At 46.6% G+C, this 21,298-nt stretch overlaps 1 protein-coding gene across 1 annotated transcript in view; it reads left to right on the top strand.

Moving 5' to 3' along the window:
* ZGRF1 (zinc finger, GRF-type containing 1) overlaps nucleotides 1–6,139 on the top strand; it is a 38,310-nt gene extending 32,171 nt beyond the window's left edge. Inside the window, exons 20-27 of the mRNA XM_004686482.2 lie at nucleotides 1,158–1,235; nucleotides 1,455–1,602; nucleotides 2,032–2,159; nucleotides 3,389–3,512; nucleotides 4,108–4,284; nucleotides 4,419–4,553; nucleotides 5,267–5,528; nucleotides 5,982–6,139. Coding sequence (XP_004686539.1) covers nucleotides 1,158–1,235; nucleotides 1,455–1,602; nucleotides 2,032–2,159; nucleotides 3,389–3,512; nucleotides 4,108–4,284; nucleotides 4,419–4,553; nucleotides 5,267–5,528; nucleotides 5,982–6,139 — 1,210 coding nt within the window. The remainder of the gene's footprint in view (nucleotides 1–1,157; nucleotides 1,236–1,454; nucleotides 1,603–2,031; nucleotides 2,160–3,388; nucleotides 3,513–4,107; nucleotides 4,285–4,418; nucleotides 4,554–5,266; nucleotides 5,529–5,981) is intronic.
* Nucleotides 6,140–21,298: the final 15,159 nt, after the last annotated feature.

Below are 21,298 nucleotides of genomic sequence, written 5' to 3'. Positions count from 1 at the left end.
GATGTTTATTGCAGCTTTAGTTTTTACTTTAATTATACACAACTTAGAAATGTGCATGAGCAATGCAAGACAATGAGGAGTAGCCCGGAGCCTAAACTAGAAAGCACTTTGGATTGCTTAGCCTGAGACGACAATTTAACTGTAGACTATTAGAAAAGAAAAAAAAAAAACAGAAGAATGAAGAGGAAAGTGCAGAATACTGGAAGGTGCCAGATAAGGGCATAGTTGGCTCAATGCCTCAGCTACACAGAGGCTGGTGCCTCCCACTCTGCTAGCAGGCAGAATAACGGCTGTGCCCTGGGGCAGTGTGTCCCCGCAGAGGCCAGGACAGGGCAGTTTGAGAGTGAGGCACTGCATCCTCCGTTCTCAGAGAATCCACACAAACTTGCATTGAAAGAGAGTCTAGTAGTTCAGACTAAAAGGTAGCTGACTGTCCCCCAAGACAAGAACTATACCAGATGCAAAAGTTGGAATCTATTCATGTATTGGGTAGTTTCTTTAAACCCCAGGGTGAGGTGGAGGACTGGTTGCTCACTGAATTCCTGCTCTGTTCCTGGTTTAGCACTCGAACTGTTAAGACTCAAAGAGGAATCGATCTTACAGGCGAGGGCTTCTTCATACTGCCCTCACTGGGGGTGTGGATGGAGAAGACGTCATGGACGTCCCAGACAAACCAACTGGCCACCCATTGTTAGCTATGCGATCTCGGCAGTATGTGAGGTCTGAGTTTCAGTGTTATCACTACAAGGAGACGCTGTGCAGGACTATTAAATGAGAACGTGTGTAAAGAGAGTCACACTCTCCCTTATGTACATACATGCCACATATATGGTAATTCTGGCTTTCTACTACTGTGTATTTGGGAACTATTTTGCTTGTGATAAATACTAACATTGCATTTTATAAACATTTAAAGAGCCTTCCACATAAGATAACGCATAGTTTTAAATTCTCCATAAAAGACGTCAAATGATAAAATATCAGGTCTATTGTATTTACTTTGATTCTAGGCATTTTACACTGAATGACACAGCTACAAAGTAATTATCATACACCTTTTTAAAATTACCTATATACTGTATGAAGTTTTTTTATACTCTTCTTTCTCAATCAGAACTAATTTTGTAAATCAGAATCTTACCTTGGTTTCTTCAAAGGCTTCTCAGTCTTGGCTTTGAAAAGTTTGTCCGAGTCGGAAGTATCAGGAAGATCGCCAAGCCAATTTTACCTTACAGGTAAGAACACTAACTTCCAGAAGCACAGAATGTTCACAGAATTACAATAATTCTGTCTCACTCTTACCTAAAATTGGAATTTCAGGTAAAATTTTGAGGACTAGTAGAGAAAGCCTGTCTTCTTCTCACTGAACTTAGAAAATGTCTATTTTAGTCTGTTGTGATGTCATGAAAAATGGAGGAAAGAGGTGTCTTCCTTATGGAGTCATTTTTTTTCAGCCTGCATGCTGGCTCAGAAAATGAGAACGAACAATTAAAAGAGCTACACGCATTGATGAAAGAAGACCTGACGCCCGCGGAGAGAATCTGTGTGAGGAAGAGCATCGAGCAGCACAAACTGGGCACCAACAGGGCCCTGCTGAAGCAGGCAAGGCAGCGCTGAGCGGGTTCACCACTGTGCTGTTCAGTCCCTGTTGCATATTTATTTATTGGATAGAAGAGCGGGATACAGGCCAGAGCTGTGGGGGTGAGAGGATTCACCAGAGACAGAGTGGGGAGCAGAGCAGAACAGGCGGATCCATGGAGATACTTTGCCGAGGGGAGCAGTGGCGGGCCAGGAGAAGTCTGGTGTGCCCTGTGGGTCAGCTCCCTGGCCGGGATCGAACTCAGGCCTTAGTGGTGATCGTGCTGAGACTTAACCCCTAGGCCACCAGGGAGGGCCCAGATCCCTGTTACTGCTGCACATGGGTAAATGACCAAGACAGCTTAGATTCCACGAAGGTGCGCAGACAGGTCGTTTGATAAGTACATCCTCTTACCTTTTTAATAGTTGTTCACTAATAATGTTGTAATAAAGGTCCGAGTAGTCGGGGTGACCTGCGCAGCCTGCCCCTTTCCGTGCATGAACGAGCTCACGTTTCCGGTCGTCGTGCTCGATGAATGCAGTCAGATGACTGAACCCACCTCTCTCCTTCCCGTTGCCAGGTAGACTGCAGACTCTTCTCTCGAACATTTCCTCACTTCCATCTGTCGGGCAACTCAAGTATTGAACTGATTTTTTTAAAGAATGATGGTCATCTGGGGTGTTGCCATATCACATGTTAGATCACATATAGATGCTCAGATTACATGATCCTTGATAGCTCCGAACAAGGATCCTGCTAGAGCCTGGCAGATACCTTCTCAAGGTAGTCGAGGGTTTCTGGCCAACTCAGAGTTGCAGGACCCAACCCTGCTGAAGAATATTCTTGAGAGTCCTGGCCTTGATTTTAATGTCACTGATAGTTGCTGAAAATAATTTTCATTTTATGAAAGAATACAAAGTAAATGAAGAGAAACAAGTTGAAAATGGAATGTTGTTTATGCCACTGAGAAGACCAAAATGTCCTCTGCTCTCCCGCTCACTTGGAGCTTCTTGCTCCAGACATCCACTGAGGAGCCCCACAGCCGTGCAGACACTCCTGGGGCAGGCGCAGGCCCCGGCGCTGGTCCTTGCTCTGTCCCCAGCCGAGGGGGAGGCGGGGCCCCGACTGCCTTGGAGCCTAGGGTAGACCAGAAGGGACTGGAGTGGGGCAGCCCTGCAGAGGGTGAGGGGTGATCCTGGGGCCTCGCTGCTGTGAACTAACAGCCACGGCAGCTGCGCCCATCCGGTGACTGAGCAGAATACTGAAGCTTGCAGAGACGCAGTGACTTGCTGTCACCGAGAGCAGAGCGGAGGTCTGATGCAGGTGTTTCTAAAGCTTGGACTTTGCCCGACTGTATCCTCTAGCCTCTAGGGCCTAATTTACATGCATAAGTGAAGCCAAATGAAGTCTCTGAAAGCTCTAATTCTGTGAGTTTACAGATTTTTAAAATCATTGTTTCCCAAAGCGTGTTCTAGTCACTGTGAGGGATTTATGTGGAGAAAGGACCCCTTATGAGGACGTGAGTGCTTGGGTGGGGTGGTAGCCTCTGATGACGTGTTGACCTAGACCCCGAAGTCATACACAGTGGCGTTACCCAAATAGCAGGGGGGAATAAAGATTTTTTTTTTACTGTGTAGCTGTTCAAAGGCTTTGAATAACTCATTAGCACTGTTAAGTCTTCTTAGTTCTGAGAATGCTTTTTTGGTATTTTGAGGTTTGAGATGCACTTTGGAATACAGAGCAGTAACTGGTGTCAACACAAACTTTTTTTTTCCGTGCTTACATTAATTTTTGAAGTTCTGTTTTCAGATTTGGGTGTGAAAAGCTGATCCTTGTTGGAGATCCTAGGCAGCTCCCTCCTACTATTCAAGGCTCTGATGCAGCTCATGAAAGTGGACTGGAACAGACTCTTTTTGATCGACTTTGCTTGATGGTACTACTGTGGATTTTACACAGACGCATCACTCACTGGCTATCCACGGAGTAGGCTGATACAAAGTAAAACTATTAGAAGGCCTAGTAGCTGCCTTAAAATAATTTTCATTGGCGTTGCTTTAGAAAGCACTAAGCTTAAAGATCAACAAATCCTGCTGCTTAAGTGTCCACTTTAAAAAAAAGAATCAGGTTGTCGTCAGTCCTCATGGGTTGCAAGTATGTTGCCTTTGCTCTAAAATTAATCACAAAAACCCCTATCATCTCTGATTTCCTGTCCCCGAAACCAGCTCTACTTCACATTAACACTTCAAAAAAAAAACTTAATTGAGAAGCTTTTTGTCGAGGTGAAATTCACCTGACACAAAACATCATTTTAGAGAAAATGGCTCAGTGGCAGTGTAGTGACCATGCGCTATGCAAATATCTTAGTAACTTCTTAAGGAATCATTTTGATACTCTATGTTACCGTGATACAATTCATTTCCTAGGGTTCACTGCAGCAGCATTCAAAAAATTTTTAAATGTTATTTTCTTCCCCTATGGACAAAAAAATGCTGTTTCATCTCTCCGCTGTCTGTATTTCCGTTTCCTAGGGTCACAAGCCAGTGCTGTTGAGAACCCAGTACCGGTGTCACCCCACGATTAGTGCTGTTGCTAACGACCTGTTCTACGAAGGACGCCTGGTGGACGGGGTGTCGGAGGCGGAGCGGAGCCCCCTGCTGGGGTGGCTGCCCAGCCTGTGCTTCTATAACGTCCTGGGGCTGGAGCAGGTGCACGGCCTCACGCCGGCGTTGGCCTGGCTCGGGTGCCTGGCTTCATTCTTCCTGCTGCTGTTTGGGCGATTCTGCGGGTCTTTCCGTCACCTTTCTGGGAAATATAACTTAGGATCTGTTTTTCATTCCAGATTGAAAGAGATAACAGCTTTCATAATGTGGCAGAAGCTGCGTTTACACTCAAGCTGATTCAATCACTGGTTGCCAGCGGAATAGCGGGCGCGCTGATTGGGGTGATAACATTATACAAGTCCCAGATGCACCGGGTGTGTGAGACACGCACATATTACACGTTACAATGTTACAGCATCTGATGGCCGCTGTAGTTGCTTCCCCGTGCTTAGCTGGTGCTGGAAAAACTTGGGGGACTATAGTTAACATATTAAAACGGAAATGTCCTGATTTTTGTCTGGTCTGGCTTTTTTTCTGTATAATTAAATGTAAACCTAACAAGCTTGAATTAAATTCCGTTTACAGCTGTTGGGGCAAAAATGCAAATAAACAAATTAGAGGGAAGACAATATGGCGTATGCTTTGTGTTTTGGGACAGATGGGATTGAATCTGTTTTCCAGAATGTTACTTCATTATTATTACATTTTACCAGGAAATCAAAGATAGATACCAGATACTAATGTACACATAAACCAATTACTTCTAACTAGTCTTTACTTTTATTTTTACTATTTTTTTTTATCAGTAGCTTATTGTCAACTCTGAATTTGCATAGTCAAGTGATTTGCCTAGGAGTTAGTAAATCAGTGCTTTTTAGTGGGTTTCATGACTAATGTTGTAATGTAACTTTTCATCATTTTTAGAAATTAGCTCAACTAGTTGAAGCTATGTTGGGTCATAATGCAGAAAGTGAAAGCTCAAGTGAAATGCTGAACTGTGACTAAGGTGCAAATGGCCGCAAGGAGCCGGCCCAGGCTTCTTCCTCAGGGCCCTGCACTGCCTCACCCTTGTCTCCTTCCTCCACAGCTGTGTCACCTACTCAGCGTCGGGGACTTTGACCATCCTGATATTAAAGCCGTGCAGGTGTCCACAGTGGATGCATTTCAGGGAGCTGAAAAGGAGGTGATTATTCTGTCCTGTGTAAGGACTCAGCAGGTCGGATTCATTGATTCAGAAAAAAGAATGAATGTTGCCTTGACCAGAGGAAGGAGGCACTTGCTGATAGTGGGGAATTTAGCCTGCCTGAGGAAAAACCGACTGTGGGGACGTGTGATCCAACATTGTGAAGGTAAATAAAAATGCTTTCATTCAAGTATACTGGGGGAGGGGGGGCTTGTCAGTGTCTGTGGTGATTCCAGTAGGAAACAGTTCTGAATCTGCCACTGTGGAAGGTGACTGAAATGATAATTTGGGGCCACTATAAAATCCACTGTTTTGGGCCTCCCTGGTGGTGCAAGGAGTTAAAGTCTCAGGGCTGTGAAGGTATCAGCAGCCACTCAAGCACAAGCTTGTTCCCTGACCAGGGGGCTGACCCACATGGCACAGCAGAGCTCTCCTGTCTCTCGGCTGCTCCCCTCAGCAGTGGATTTCAGTAGATCTGCCTGTTGTCCCCACTCTCTCTGGTGAATCCTCTCACCCCCTGCACCTCTGGCCAGTAGCCCAGTTCTTATATGCATAAACATAAAATAAATCTTAAAAAATAAATAATAAAATCTACTATTTCACATTTTGTCTTTTTAAGGAAGGGAAGATGGATTACAACATGCAAACCAGATTGAGCCACAGCTGAACCAACTCCTTAAAGATTATTTTGACAAACAAGCAGAAGAAAAACAGAAGAAAAGGAGTGAAAAAGATACATCTAAGGACAAAGCTCATTCACAAAAAGACATGGTGTAGATAATATATATTTATATTTAACTTCAAACTCACTTAATACTGTATTTTTCTATTATCCCAAAGCCCTTGTTATGTAAAAAAAATACTTTATGATCTTTAATATTAAATAAACATAAAAACTTACTGCTTCCATTAGGATAGGCAGGTGTTGCCAGTAAGGTCAAATCTTACTAGTAAAAATAACTTATTTCCTAAAATTATGGTTTGATGGACCTACCAAAGCCCCTGATGAAACTCCAGTCCCATCCGCAGCCCCTGCGAAGGGCACAATAAGCTTGATGAGAAGCAGGCCATGGGGCAGATCCAGAACTAAAAGAAGAAGTAGCAGCCACCGGCCTCACCGAGATGGACTAACGAACCCCTCTTCACACTCCTCGGACTACAGTACCTCATGCAGTGATCTGATTTTCTGGGCAGTACGTGTCACAGGCTTTCCCCAGCAGTTTCCAAGGGCGCCCCCTAGTGGCAGGGGCGGGTAAAGCGCTGAGTCACAGTCTTTCTCTTCCGCCAGCTGTTCTTCTGCCACTTGCTAAATGACATCTTTTGGTTCTGGAACCAGCTCTTGTTTGTAACCAAGGTTCAGAGTGTCAGAAGGTTATCGCATCTGCTGAGAACCCTGGCTTTTCTGGCTCTGCAATCTATCTCTGAGCACACAGCTGCTCTGAGGGAACATGGTTCTGCTCTTCTGTTTCTTTGCTGGGCCATGATCCTCCTCCTCTGTGCTGTACTCTCTAGAAGGGGCGAGCAGTTTGTTTTTGATACTGGTGGAAGAATCAGGCTGTCCTGAAGAAGCAGCTCCCTGGAGAAAGGAGGAGGAGCAGATATCAGCAAAGGACTTTTGTAAGGAAGCATGATTTTTTCTTTTTTCATAGAACTGGGGTGCACACCAGAGGTTTAGGGAGTGACAGGATTCATTAGAGACAGAATAGGGAGCAGAACAGGCAGCTCTACTGAAATCCAGTGCTGAGGGGAGCAGCGGACAAGACAGGAGAGGTCAGCGGCGCCCTGTAGGTCAGCTCCTTGACAGGGCTAGCAGTGACAGTGGTCAGACTTACACCCCTAGGCCACCAGGATGATTTTCTTCAGAGTATAAATCTCAGGAATTGGTGAAGAGTGCTTTCAAAGCCTGGAAGTGTCTGCCTTGGGGCAAGGCAGGCTTTGGACTCAAAGTGGACCCAAGTTAATGTTGAGGGAGAGGGAAACAAAACAAAGAGTGGGACTGTCTGAAAGTCTCAGGCTTAGGTATCTGGGTATAAGAGTTTAAGAGAACTATCAGGGTCGATCATTATATGTTACTTTATCAGAAGGTGAAAGAGAAACCAGAAATCCTACAAGTCCTCCCTCACCCACTCAGAATTAACTCCTGATAATTTCCCTTAGTTACTTTATATAATAATTCATTAACAATATATTTGCTTTATCAATTTGAAATATATATTTTTTATATATATGTATGTATATATAACTACAAAAGTAGATACAGGTTTTTGAAGGTCTATGTTTTCTACTAGAAAACCCATTTTTCTACTTAATGCAAGAAAATCTGACTAACAAAAAATGTACTAATAGCTGAGTTGGTGATTCTTAAAAGTTTTTGTCAAAAGTTGGTTAGAAAGTAATACATTTCAGGGGGTTCCCTGGTGGTGCAAGGGATTAAGACGCAGCACTAAGAAGCTGTCTGCAGCCAATGTGGCCTGAGTTCCATCCCTGGCCAGGGAGCTGACCCGTATGGCGCAGCAGACCTCTCCTGTCTCCCCGCTGCTCCCTCAGCAGATCTGATCTGCCTGCTCTGGTCCCCACTCTGTCTCTGGCGAATCCTCTCTCACGTACCCCTCCCCCACCCCCCCCCCCCACACACAGCTCTGGTCTACACCCAACTCTTACATGCATAAATAATCTCTAGAGAAAAAATACATTTCATACTCTGCTCTACAGCCAGACTTTATCCTTAGAAAAGTACATATCAATATATATTAGTTTCTTATAAAAAGTCATGAGTTAAAATCAGAGATTATGAAGGTCAGTTTGAAGCTTCACAATAAAATTAACTCCCAGTATTATTCTTTAATAAACAAAACGAAGGCTTGGCTTGGAGATGCCAAGGCAAGCCTGATCACTGCATTCTCTAACTACGCTTCAGTTTAAAGACAGCTGTGAAACAGCTTTGTACTAATTAGATTTTTTTATATTAAATAAGAGTGAAATGGAAATTGGTGATTTACTCGACAGATATTGGACCTTGAAAATTAAATAATTGTTCTAAAAACATTAGCTCAACACTGATTTGAAATGCCTGCTTTGTAATTAGTCATGAGTGAAATATATGTTCAGTTCAAGTTGTGCTTTTGGTTCATAGTAGCATGAGTGGACTAGAAAGTAAAGGGAAATTACCATTCATATATCTCTGCAAGCTTCTGAATTCCTTTCATCCTGTCTGAAACTGATTGATTTCTTAAAAACGCTTCTATTAGGTCTTTGATTTTCCTTACTATTCTACTCTGTAACTAGGCAAATCTGGTCCTTATAATAGAGTAAATGAGGCCATCAGAGAGCAGGGGGGAGAGACAGAAAGATAGAGACTATTGAGAAAGTCAACTTTTGGGTTAAACAATGAATGGAGAAGACTTCCTGAGTGAAAGTCTGGGGGTCCATTTTATGGCCTCATTTCAGGCATTTATTGTCTGGATTGTGAGGAATGCGTGGCTTCTTGCAAAAGAAGCGAGGTCAGTGCTTTCACTGGGGGGTGTACTCATGGATGTCCCTGCAGCAAATGAAGAGTCTGGTTCAATCTTCTGGAACATGTATGCAGAGCTGGTTTTGTGAGCCCAGCCAGTGAGCGGACTAGCCACTTCCTACCTCTCTGTAGGGCAAGCCAAAACTCTGGGATGGAAAAACTTGGAATTTTAAAAAAAGATTTATTTATGCATACAGAACTGGGGTATAGGCCAGAGGTCTAGGGCAATAAGAGGATTCACCAGAGACAGAGTGGGGAGAACAGGCAGATTGATGAGGTACACTGCTGAGGGGAGCAGCAGGCGGGTCAGGAGAGGTCTGCTGTGCCGTGTGGGTCAGCTCCAGGGTGGGGATCGAACTCACGCTGAAGAGGCTGTGGCCAGCCTGCAGTGCTACACTCTAACCCATTGCACCCCCAGGGAGGGCGGAAACTTGGAATTTTTAAGGCAAGAAAATCGGGTGCCTTTGATCATTCTTTCGGAATGGAAATAAATAACCCACGAACTGGCATGCCCACGATGATGCTGGGAGCCCAGACATTTCTCTTTCCAGGCTCGGCTTCCTTGTCTGCAGAGGGAGTGCTGGCGTCCAGGTGTGATGCAGAGGCCAGCCCCTGGGGGACCCGGCAAGGGAGAGCAGCGGGTGTGCCTGAGAGCACTGTGAGAAGACACGTGGCTGGGGATTCTGAGACATCAAGAGACCCCAGGTCTCACATGTGGCATGTGTTTGTTTGCATGTGTTTGCATGTGTGTACACACATGTGCACGTAACCAGCTGCACCTCTCACTGCCCCTTAAGGTATCACCGGTGCTCTCCCGCCTTTCCAATGGACAATGACAATCGTCGCACTTGGTGGCACCAATGAGCACAGCACCCGGGCATCCGGCTAGGTGGAGTACACAGCAGGAGGGTGATGGCCGAGCACAAACATGTTATGAGAAACCTGCTTTCATATACCAGGCCCACGGACTCCGCCAGGGGGCGCCGTCTGAGGGCGGAGGAGTCAAGCACACAGGGACGGAGCAGCGGGCAGGGCTGGTGTCTGCTTCTGAGGCCTCTGTTTGGCATCAGGCGTGCGGCGAGGGCTTAGCCAGTGAGTGCGAGCCAGTATGCAGTGTCCATGGATCTGTTTCTCCATTTTAAAAACTGCCTTCTGGGCCCTCCCTGGTGGTGCAGTGGGTTAAAGCACAGCACTGAGAAGCTAAAGTGCTTCAGCGTGAGTTCAATCCCCCACCCTGGAGGTGACCCACATGGCCCGGCAGACCTCTCCGGACCCGCCCTCTGCTCCCCTCAGCAGTGTACTTCCTAGATCTGCCTGTTCTGCTCCCCACTCTGTCTCTGGTGAAGCCTCTCACCTCTGGCCTGTACCTCAGTTCTGTATGCACAAATAAATAAATCTTTAAAAAAAAAAAAAAACTGCCTTCTTCTTGAACATTTTCTCCCACGTTTTTAAACCAAGTTGGGCTTTCTTCTCTTACCATCTAGCATTTGTTCATATAAATACGTAATATATATGCTTCAGCATGAATGCCTCCATTTCTATTCTTTCTGTTCATTATATCACATCTACTTGCTTTTTCCTTCTTCTCTGTTAGATTTTCTTTCTATATTTGGGAAGTGGTGATCACAAGCCCACAGTTTACACTTCCAGGCCAGTAAGAGAATAATGTGATGTCTCCCTTGCTCCTGGCCCCTTCCTCAGAGTCAACTAATATTGTCAATCTCTTGACTTCCAGAAATACTTTAATAACATCCAAGGAAATACAGATAAAAGATGCCCTGCTTTTACATGCTAACCTGTTAGCCAAACTTCTGCATCTCCTTTTTCATGGAACAGTAAGCCTTAGAGCTCAGGGCACATTATCTATACTCACAAAACAAAATACCCAGGATTTCTCAACACCCTAACTGACTCCAATGTGGCAGTGACCTCAGCCTTCCCCTCACTTCACCTGCAAGCCTTTCTGCTTCGTTGTGATCTCTCACCTGACTCAGGGTTGTGCTGTATATCTGTCAGGCTATCTTTCCTGTCTGCCCAGACGTCACTGTCTGGGTACAGTCATCCGTCTGGGGACACTGTCTGGCTGCAGCAGTTTTCTCCTGTAGACAAACAGCTCTAAACATAGCTGAGTCCACACACCCTTTCCCATCTTTTCACACCTGGGCCTCCAGGCGTATCCAGGGAAATGATACCGCTGCAGATGGACACCACAGCACATTCCCGAACTCATCTCACACATCCCATCTGCACAGAAGTTATATGTCCCTAATAAGCTCCTCAACTCAGCGTCTCCAACACATGCAAATCCCACGAAGTCAACCCCTCTTGCACCCCAGATAACCACTAATCCACTCTGTCACCATAGATTAGCTTTGCCTGCCTGTCTTCTTCATAGGAAATCCAATCATAGCCTCTATTCTTTTATCTTGCAAGCCAGCATGTTTTCCAAGGAGGATCATCAGTGTATCATGTTGAATGCTAAAATTCTGTTGTATGAATAGATAATAATTTTCGTTTTAAATCTGTTCACCTGTTCTACACTTAGGAAATAATTGCTTCACAGAGGCAAAACATTTTCTCCTTTCTCTCTGGAACTTCTGCTAGTCAGAGGATGGACTAATTTGGTATCTGATGTCTATTTTTGTCTAAATCTTTGACCCCTCACACTCCCAAATTCCTTTGAGTTTATCTTTAAAAAAAAAGAATTATCTTTAAAGCAGTCAGATTTTCAACAAAATTGAGAGGGAGGTACAGAGATTAGCATGTAGCCTGGCTCCCACAGCACACTCTCTCCTATTAGCAACATCACACAGCAGAATGAGAGTTCTGAGGTGGAGGAGAAGTAAAGTGACTGTTCTCATCCCTCAGAATGCTGCGCTGCCCTAAGTTTTGACATGACACTCTACAGTAGTAAAAGTCACTCTGTACTCTATAGTCATATATTTCAATCTTCCTAGATGTCAGGTTACAGAGAATTTCCATGTGCCAGAAAATGGTGGTTGAAATCACTATCTAGTTAGTTTGCTGGCCTGAGTCTTAGAGTCAAGAAATGTATTGTTGACTTAATAGACCAGGTACATAGATTTTTATTCATTCTTTTTTTTTCTGAAACTTTATTTGGTTTTCTCTATATTCCACTATAGCTGATATCATGCAATAGTTATATTTTCCCTTCCAACTTATTTTGCTTAGTATAATCCCTTCCAGCTCCACCCATTTTGCTGTAAATGTCATGAGTTTATCTTTCTTGATGGCTGAATAGTATTCCACGGTGCTTACATATCACATCTCCCTGACCCAGTCATCTGTTTAGGGCATTTTAGTTGTTTCTATATATTGGCTATTGCAAACAGTGCTTCAACAAACATAAGTGTGAAGGTTCCCTTCTGAATTAGTGTTTTTTTAAATTTATTTTTGCTTATATTCTTGTTCATTTTTGTGTAATATTTGATTTCTCCTTTCATACTGTTTATTCTTATCTTAAAATTCTATTTGACTGGCCCTCCCTGGTGGCGCAGTTGGTTAAAGCACTGCACTAAGAAGCTTAAGCCACTTCCGCATGAGTTCGATCCCCGCCTGCACCTGAGGAGATCCACATGGCGTGGCAGACCTCTCCTGACCCACCCACTACTCCCCTCAGCAGTGTAATTCGTCCATCTGCCTGTTCTGCGCCCCACTCTGTTCCTGGTGAATATTCTCACCCTCTGCATCTCTGGCCTGTATTCCAGTTCTGTATGAATAAATAAATAAATCATCTTTAAAAAAATTCTATTTGACTACTTTATGAGAAACAAACAAACAAAAAGTACAATGAACTGTTGGGATAAGAGGGAAGAAAAAGTTTCCTATCTTAATAAAACATTTAATTGGCTTATTTTGAACAGATTAATTGTTTCCAAGCATTGGCATGGGAGAAAGTAAGCAGAGTTGGTGCCAATTCCAAAGACTGAGGACCAAAGGTAGACTCAGGATATTTAGAGAAAAAAACACTAAGTGATTCTTTGGAAACAGCCAGCCACTAACCCAAAAGACTTCAGGCTTCAAAAGCATCTTCCTTAGCTTCCAATAGTTCATATCCTGAGAAACAGTATGGGTCTCAAATCCAACGTAAACTCAGATAATTTTCAGCATAAAGATAGTGCCAGCGTCATGCAATAATAAAATTGTACTTTTATGTAATTATTACTGGCATAGTAGATGCTCACAACCAGGAGAGTGAAAATTAAAAAGGAGGGGGAAGCTATGTTCTCTCTAAGGCATTGACAGGTGAGCTCAGGCTGGGTTAATACTAACATAGACTTTGATGTTGTATTTCTAGCCTATTGTTTTTTTCACAATTTCATAGTAGACCACGAAAAAACCTGAGAAGTATGTCTTGATTTCTCTGTACAACATTACATTGTGAGATTATTCTTTTTCTTCCTTCAGGAGAAAAAGGAACCCTCAAATCCTCAAGAATAAAAACCCTGGAGAAAAAGAGAATTTGCTGAGAACAATGTCATTATCCTCTTCAAACCCTTTCCTTTCTTTTTCCTTTCTTTTACTCTCAGTTCTGCTGTCTTATGTACTCACAATACTACAGTCTCACTTCATTATGGTGATAGGTGCTATAAAAATGCAGAGTGAAATTAAAAGCTAGGGAACCCTCTTCCAGGGTAAGCAGGCTTTCTGTCAATGGGGAAAGTCAAAACCTAAAAGCACATAAGAAGGCAAAGGTCAGAGTTAAATATTCTCTAATTCCTGATTATTTAAAAGGTAGAGGCTTTAAATGTTATATTTGAAGCACAGAATGAAAGAGGAGAAAAGTTTTTAATCACTGAGGGATAGGACAAGAAGAAACACATTTAAGAACGATTACACACAAAGAATTTCCTGTAGCAAGAGTTAATAAGTAAGGTCATCTACTACTTGGAGAGACTGAGGAAAAAATCATTTTGTAGAAATCAAGGGCCCTCCTTGGTGGCAGAACAGGTTAAAATACAGCACTAGGAAGCAATCCATAGTCACTGCAGCACGCGTTCAATTCTCACCCAGGGAGGTGACCCACAGGGCACGGCAGACCTCTCCTGTCTCACCTGCTGCTCTCCTGTCTCACCTGCAGATCCCCTTCATCCATCTGCCTGTTCTGCTCCCCACTCTGTCTCTGGTGAAGCCTCTCACCACTCCTGCACCTCTGGCCTGTACCCCAGTTCTGTATGAATACATAAATCTAAAAAAAAAAAAAAAAGCTTGTGCACATCAAAAAAGACTTTAAACAAGACGAAGAGAGATGGGGAGGAAGGATCTGCACTCCGCAAAACCATAAGACACTGATAACAAAGACCTGCCAGGAAGCTAGGTGACTCCACAAAAACAAAACAAAGAATCCAGTCAAAATGCGGGCGATGTGTTTGCTTATGTGTTGCTGACGCACTGAGGGTAAAGGTGACAAGTGGCCAGGTGAACTGGGATTGTCACCCCAGCCACCTGGAAGGCCCCACCCAGTGGGTGTCCCGGAAAGAACCAGACACCCCTGTCGAGACGAATATGTCATCTGCGGCCCCCGCCCGGCCCGCCAGGGGGCGCTAAGGCCTCACTGCGCGCCCAGCCCGAGGCCCGGGCCACCTGCAAAACTCAGGTGAGACTGGAAGGGGTGGGAGTGGGGGCAGGGGATGACTTTTGGACGCCCGAGAAGGGCTACAGGGGGCGCCTCTGCTGAAGCCATCGGCCCTGAGGATTCTTGGGGTTTTGGGTGTGTGTGCGCGCGCGCGATGAGTGTGAGTGTGAGTGTGAGTGTGAGTGTGAGTGTGTGTGTGTGTGTGTTAAAGCCATCTCCGCCCCTGCTCTGCTTGAAGGCGTAAATGAGAGCCGGTGGGAGGGGCGGGAGGGGGAAATGGAGAAAAGCGGCGCTGGAGACTGAATGCCTTCTTTAAATTACTGCTGACACCTCGGTTCCAGGCCCCTAAAATCTCAATCAACAATCCATTAGAACTCAACAGGAGTAAAACGAAATCCTCGTTTAAGTGTATTTATCCGATCCCTTTTCTCTCTTTCAAATGCTAAATCCATTTCAGCATATGCCACTTCTTTCTCTCGCCTTTCTCTCGAGACTGGCAGCCCATACCACTCTTGTAAATATGAAAGATGCTAATCATATGACATATCACGTCTCCGTCGGAGCCGGAATAAAGCCTTCAGAGTTGGGATCATCGCCTCCAGACAACAGCTTCATCAGCCGGAAAGTTGGTTTTTTTCTCCTTTCCTTCAACTCTCAATCCCTTCTTTGTCTGGAGGAAAATGCAGCCGACTCGAGCCACCCAGGCCATATGGTTCACTCTGTATTTTCTTAGTTGAATTCTGAATTGTTTCTGTGACTTGCGAAGTTTTTTTGGAAGTGCGTATAAAGACATAGAAGAGCTATTTGTGCTGGGAGCGCTGCCCGGGAGCGCCGTCCTGGGCCTGGAGACCCGGCCTTGCCGGGGCGCTGAGGGTGAGAGATGCACCCCGCGTTTCGCATTAGCCACGCTGGCCACGCACCCCGCGCCTGGCTGCACGCGCCCAGGCCTGAGCACGCCGGGGCCTGAGCTCTGACCACGCACCCCACTGCCACACAGCGCCTGGCATTCAGTGGGCTCCAGATTTTACCTGGGGGAATGAATGAATGAATGAATTACTCCCCTATCATCAGGTCGTCCCTGAACTTGGGGTTCTCCAATATCACTCCGCAGCTCTCTGCCCATACAAAGTGGCTTCACTCTCTCCCACATTCAAAAGGCACTAGGCACTTTTTGGTAAGTGTCATACAGGGCTTTCTGACTTCTGTACTCCAGCCCACACTTTAAAAAAAAATCTATTTATCTGAATGGAAACTCTATGGGTACAGGAATAATGGTCTTGTGCAAGGCATTATCCTCGGAGGCTGAAACACTGGGGAGATACTAGGTTATGCTGTGAGCGCAGGAGGCAGAGATGATTGAATGCATGAGTTACACTAGTAAACTCATGGCCTTTTCCCCAAAGGGAGAGCTTGAGGTCTCTGCTACAGGTGGGAATTTACCCCAACGTCAGCAACAAACCGTGTATGTCTGCCCAGAAGAGAACATAGTGGCGTTGCTTTGGCTTTTCTGTTGCCTCTCCCTCAGTGGGCAGAGGAGAGTGAACATCAACCCCAGTCCTTTATCTACTGCTCTGAAAGAGGTTTGTGTTTTCCAGGTTAGCGACCGTCCCTGTGAGGGAGCAGGCTGCCAAATTTCCTTTCTGTCTAACTCCTTACACCGCCCCCAAAGGGTCCTTTCACCAAATCATTAAATTCTACAGAGGTGGTCAAGCTCACATCGCTTTTCATGAAACGGAGAAAGAAAAGGGTCCTTGAAGTTTAGAAGATGCCCAAGGAAAACAACTTGAATGACATCAAAAGAATGAGTCTCCATAGCTGTTGAAGCACGAGGGCTGTGTATCAGCACAAAAGGGACCAGGGCACCAGGACGGGCCCACCGCTCTGTCCCTGGACAATTGGGTCACTGAAATAGGGAATTAATTACCATTGGAGAGTGGGCAGCCCATTCACCGCTGGCTGAGTTTTATTAAACGCCAATATAAATAACAAAACAACTCTTGTGGCTGCACTATTCCTACACGCCAAAGGGAGGATTATGCTGGGATTAACATCTTAAAGTCTATGAGACTTTCTGACTCAAGGCTCGGGAGCTCGTAATCGTGTTTGTCTCCTGGTTCAGCGATTAGTGCTCTCTTTCTTGCACTTTCCCCTGGATAGCCAATGTCCCTTTTTGCAGGCACACAGGGTTTGGGGGTGGGGAACTGGCTCTCCCAAGTGGGCCCCCAGCTGCACCCAGTCTCACTATGGCTGTTCCTTTCCCTTCACCTGAGGAAAACAGTCAAAAAGCTGGTTGAGGCTGGGAACATCTCCCACACTGACTTCCTTCGTGGGAAAAAGGGTGTCTAGTGGCAGAAGGGGTGAGGAGAAGCCCGCGGGACTGTACCTTTGTAGAGCAGGTGGGAGAGGACAGGGGTCTGGAGAAAGGAGGGAAGCCCCTGCCCCGGCCCCGCCCCTGCACCTGCCAGCAGACTGCACTGCAGTCAAGCCCAAACCCCTTAAGTCTCTGTACCTACAATCACCTTGTGCCAGCTTGGGGCAAGGGAGGGGGGCAAGAGTTTGGGGGTGGAAGATGCATTTCCCAGCTCCCTGGAGGGCGTATCCCCTGGTTTATGCCCCTCTCCTTTATTCTACCACCCTCCACTCAGTAAACTCAGGGGCTGGAGTTTGGGGGGGCAGGAAGCAACCAAGCAACCTGTAAGTGACCCGGCCAGACCTTCTCTAGGGCTCAATGCAGACAGAATCCTTCCAAGGCAGGATCCGAGGGGACATGGAAGGTGATACTGGGAAATCCCGCAGGCATCATGTATGAATGAGGAGACTGGAGTTTGCTTTGTTATTTCTCTGGCCTCTTTGGCTCCCTAGACAGGAACTGCCCATGCACATGGTCACCTAATGCTTAGGGTCTGTCCTCTATGGAGACAACTAACCCCTCCCACCCTGGCTCTGGCTCTGGAAACTTCTTTGCAGACACCAGAGAAGAGCTAAAGATGTTCAGGGTTGGCTAACTTTACCTCACGGTTTTTCTGTCTTTCTGAGAGCCTACCCAGGGGATCAGGACTCAGCTAGAGCCCCCCCCCCCACTGGGAGACACAACACCCAGTCCTTTTTGGAGTGTCTGTGCACCCTCCCCTTGCGGGTGGGTGGTTTACTGTGAATGGGGTGGGGTGGGGGGACAGGCAAACCTTTGTTCCTGCACTCTCTGGGAAGGATGCCCCCTGCCCAGCCCTACCCCCATTCACCTACAACAGCAAGGGTCTGGCATCGGGATGATTTGTTCTTTGGCCACTTGTGAGGTCGAAGTGTGGACTGGATGTAGCTGAGGCCCACAGTAACATCTACCCTAAACTTTAGGGCTTTTGGGTCGTCTCAAAGTTCAAGCTTCTTAGAAGCAACAAAGACCCTCTAAAGACCTCCATCCCTCTGCCCTCCCCTAACTTCACTTTTCTCTCCTTACAAGCTCTCGGGTCCCCTTTCTTTCTATGGTTTGAGTTAGGGATGAGTTGAAATCATTGTGCTCCCATTTCTTGATAACTGCCTGCTTTGAGCTTTTGTTCTCTTAAAGTAGGATTGCACACTGAAAGAGGGGCTGAAGATGAACAGTTTGACCTCTTTGGACAGTTCAGGGAATGGACAGGAGCAGCCCCCGGTCACCAACTCACCGACGCCGAGGCTATTCACCGGCTCCCCTCCCCCTCCTCCCAAAGTTGCAGCCCCCCCCCTTCATCTGGACAATCTTTTAGACCACACAAGTGCCTCTTGAATTGATTTAAGTTAAAAGAGTGCTAGAAGAGTCCAGCTAAGGCTATTTGGCATTGGACATGTCTTTGGAAATCTGGGTGCAAATGGAAATTGTTTTCTTTCAGCAAAACTGAGCAAAATGCTGAACAAACAGGACTCTGTAGCTGGGTGTGATTGATTGTTTTGAGATCACACTACATTGTTCTAGGAGGGTCCTTTTATTTTAAAAAATGTTCTTCATAGAGGGAAAACATTCCCCAAGTGTTCCATCATCAAGAGAGATGCATCTCTTGAAACCTACAATACACACAATAGGATTCTAAGAATTCCAAGATGATACAGAGAGTGATTTGTTTTGCTTCTGTATTTTGCACCTAATTTAACAGACACCGCTGTGCACAATCAGAGCTACTCTTTAGACAGTAAGTCTAGAAATGCCAGGTCATTCTGATATTTTCATAGACTGATAATGTACACAACCTTAACATTCTTAGCAGCAAAAAGTAGTCCAAAGGAATACTACTTCCTTTTGAAAGAAATAAACTTTCAAAATCGGACGTGTGCAATGTATTCTCCTACTATTTGCCATTGCTAAACATCTCCCTAGGAAATAGTTAAATATACACTAACACCTTAAAGATAGTACAGACAGATTTTGATGTCAGGAAATCTTGGCACACAAGCACCCTTTCAGTATAGCGTAAGCACATCTTATGAGGATATAAAAACTGGGAAGTCAGACACCCAAGAACAGTCACACATCACTAAGACACTAAGTGTGTTTATTAGCGCTGAGCGCTGGCCCTAGGCTAATGCTGAAGGTGTTTCTGTGTACGTGAGCTTCCGTAGGATTACCAGGCTTTTCTTCACTCCTTTGCTGAGTTCTGTTCTTCCACCAAAGTAGATTTTATAATCACATCAACCCAGCATTTCCAAGCCAGACCAAGGCATTAACACCACCTGTCCAAGGAGGTCTGGTTCTACACAGCCTGTCACATTAGCCTCCTGACGTGTCTTTCTTTGCAAGCAGCTCCTGCAGGGAAATGTAGACATCTCGAGACTGACACTTCCTCAGAACCCGGCTTTCTCATTCTCTGTTGTAGTCAACTTAACGAACAAAACTCCAAACTCCAGCACCCACTCCTACAAGTTCCTTCAGCTTTACCCAGGCTCCAAGACTCCCCTTTTGAAGGAAACAAAGACTTTTGACTAGTTTGCTACCAGTATTGCCTAGAAACAGCGCTAACCGTCCCATAAAGCCCAGGCAAGCACTGGCCATCCTACCTCTTCAGTATCTTTTGCTTGATCGAACTGTTGTGCCAAGTTCTGACTTTGTGCAGATCCCTATGCACAGATAGAGACCCCCAAAAGTGTGTGGGGGGGATGGGATCAGGTGCTCCAGGTCTCTCTGTTTATGCACTTCTAAGATGTGACCACGCTGTTCTCGCCACGCTGTTCTCGAAGGATGCAGAGAACCAGGGAGAAAACCCTTCCAATTTAGGAAATTCGTTTTTAAAAGGCGAGGGGATGCATTGCAAAAATATCAAAGAGCAAAGTGTAAATTTCCAATCTTTTCAGGAAGGAATCTCGAGGTGGGAGAGTTGCATTCCTTCCTAGCCAGTTGGAGTTTTCACTTATTTTGTGCCTTCACTTACTTTGTGTGCACTGCCCGCCTGCAGAAAACATGCAATAAGTTACCAACCAACTACTTTTGCCGTTGACTTCTCCGGAATACAGTTTGTCTCTCAAGCCTACAAATCCAATGAGACAGAGCCCCGCGGCCACCTCTCCTCCTCTTTCTAACTTCTCCTAACACACCAACTGCGCTTTGTTGGAACCTACTTTGTGAAAAAAAGATCTCAAGGTTCCCTTCTACAGTCTACCGGAGTCCACCTCCTGTCCCGCTCGAGTTGGCGAGGTCTAACCGTCCTCAGGGCACGCGGCTGGGCGCTCCGGTTTTGCCTCTAAAAAGTCAGCCACATTGGCGAGCGAGGGGGTGTTGGTGGGGGACGACAAGCAACAGAGAACAAGTTTCCCCCGGAGCCCAGGAACCCTTCAGCTCCTTTTTTTTTTTTTCCCATTGAAAAGCCAGGAGAATCGGGAGGAGGGCCCGTGTCCCTACAACGCCCCCCAGAGCGGAGCAGGGGTCACGGAAATGTCAGTGCAGCCCATTCGCTCTCTCGAGCTGCAAGTCCGGGCTCCCCACCCGCCCCCGCCCCCAGCCCTTCGCTGTCCCCCACGCAGGTGGGCTCTCTGCAGTCCTGTCCAGCATAGATGGGGTTAGCTCGGAGGAAAAATAAACCGTCAGCGCCGGGCGCCTCGGTTTCTCACCGAGACAGGTGCGACTAGGGATTCCCAGGCAGCTCCACACGAGAGCGCTTTCTTTCTCACGGCGGCTAAACGCCCCTCAGCTGCGCCCCACTCGAGTTCCCCCCAGGAGACGCCTCCCGCGGCCGCCTCTCTGCAACCCAAACACTCTCGCACGCCGTGTCCCCGCTCGCCACCCGCGCCACGTTCCTGCTCTGACAAAATCAGGGTGTTTTTAAGGACCTTTGATACAGGTCCTAAGAGGCTTTGCCAAGAGGCGCCCGGCCCCACCGGAGGGCTAGCCGCTGTCCCCGGGATTCTGACCCCCATTAACTAATTCCTCGGGTCCTCACGCCCGGAAGCTACCAGGCCGGGCAGCGGCGGGCGCAGTGCGTGCGCGCGCGCCGGGACGGGGGTGGGCTGCGGCCGCCAGGACGCGGGCGGGGGCGGCCGCCAGAGTCTCCCCACCCGCCCCAGGCCCCGGCCCCTAATGAGACGCTGAAAGGCAGCGGGCTCCGGTGCGCGTGGCTCGCAGGCCTCCCGGAGTCCGGGCGCCCTGATTGGCCAGCTGCGCCTCGCGACCTCCATTCATTAATAAATTAGCGGCACGCTCCAGCCGAGCGCGAGCCACCAATCACAAAGGGCAGCGGCGGCGACAACTACCGCAGCTTGAGCCGCGGCCGCGCCGCGGCTTCTGCAGCTCCGACCTCAGCCTGGAGCTCCAACAGGAGCTTTAGAACCATTTTATGCTGATTAGATAAAGGGGGAAAAAGAGAGGCGGGGG

The sequence above is a fragment of the Condylura cristata genome, unplaced genomic scaffold (assembly GCF_000260355.1).
Source record: "Condylura cristata isolate star-nosed mole 26May11 unplaced genomic scaffold, ConCri1.0 scaffold00021, whole genome shotgun sequence".
Lineage (NCBI taxonomy): Eukaryota > Metazoa > Chordata > Mammalia > Eulipotyphla > Talpidae > Condylura > Condylura cristata.
This window is presented reverse-complemented; position numbering and strand designations above follow the sequence as displayed.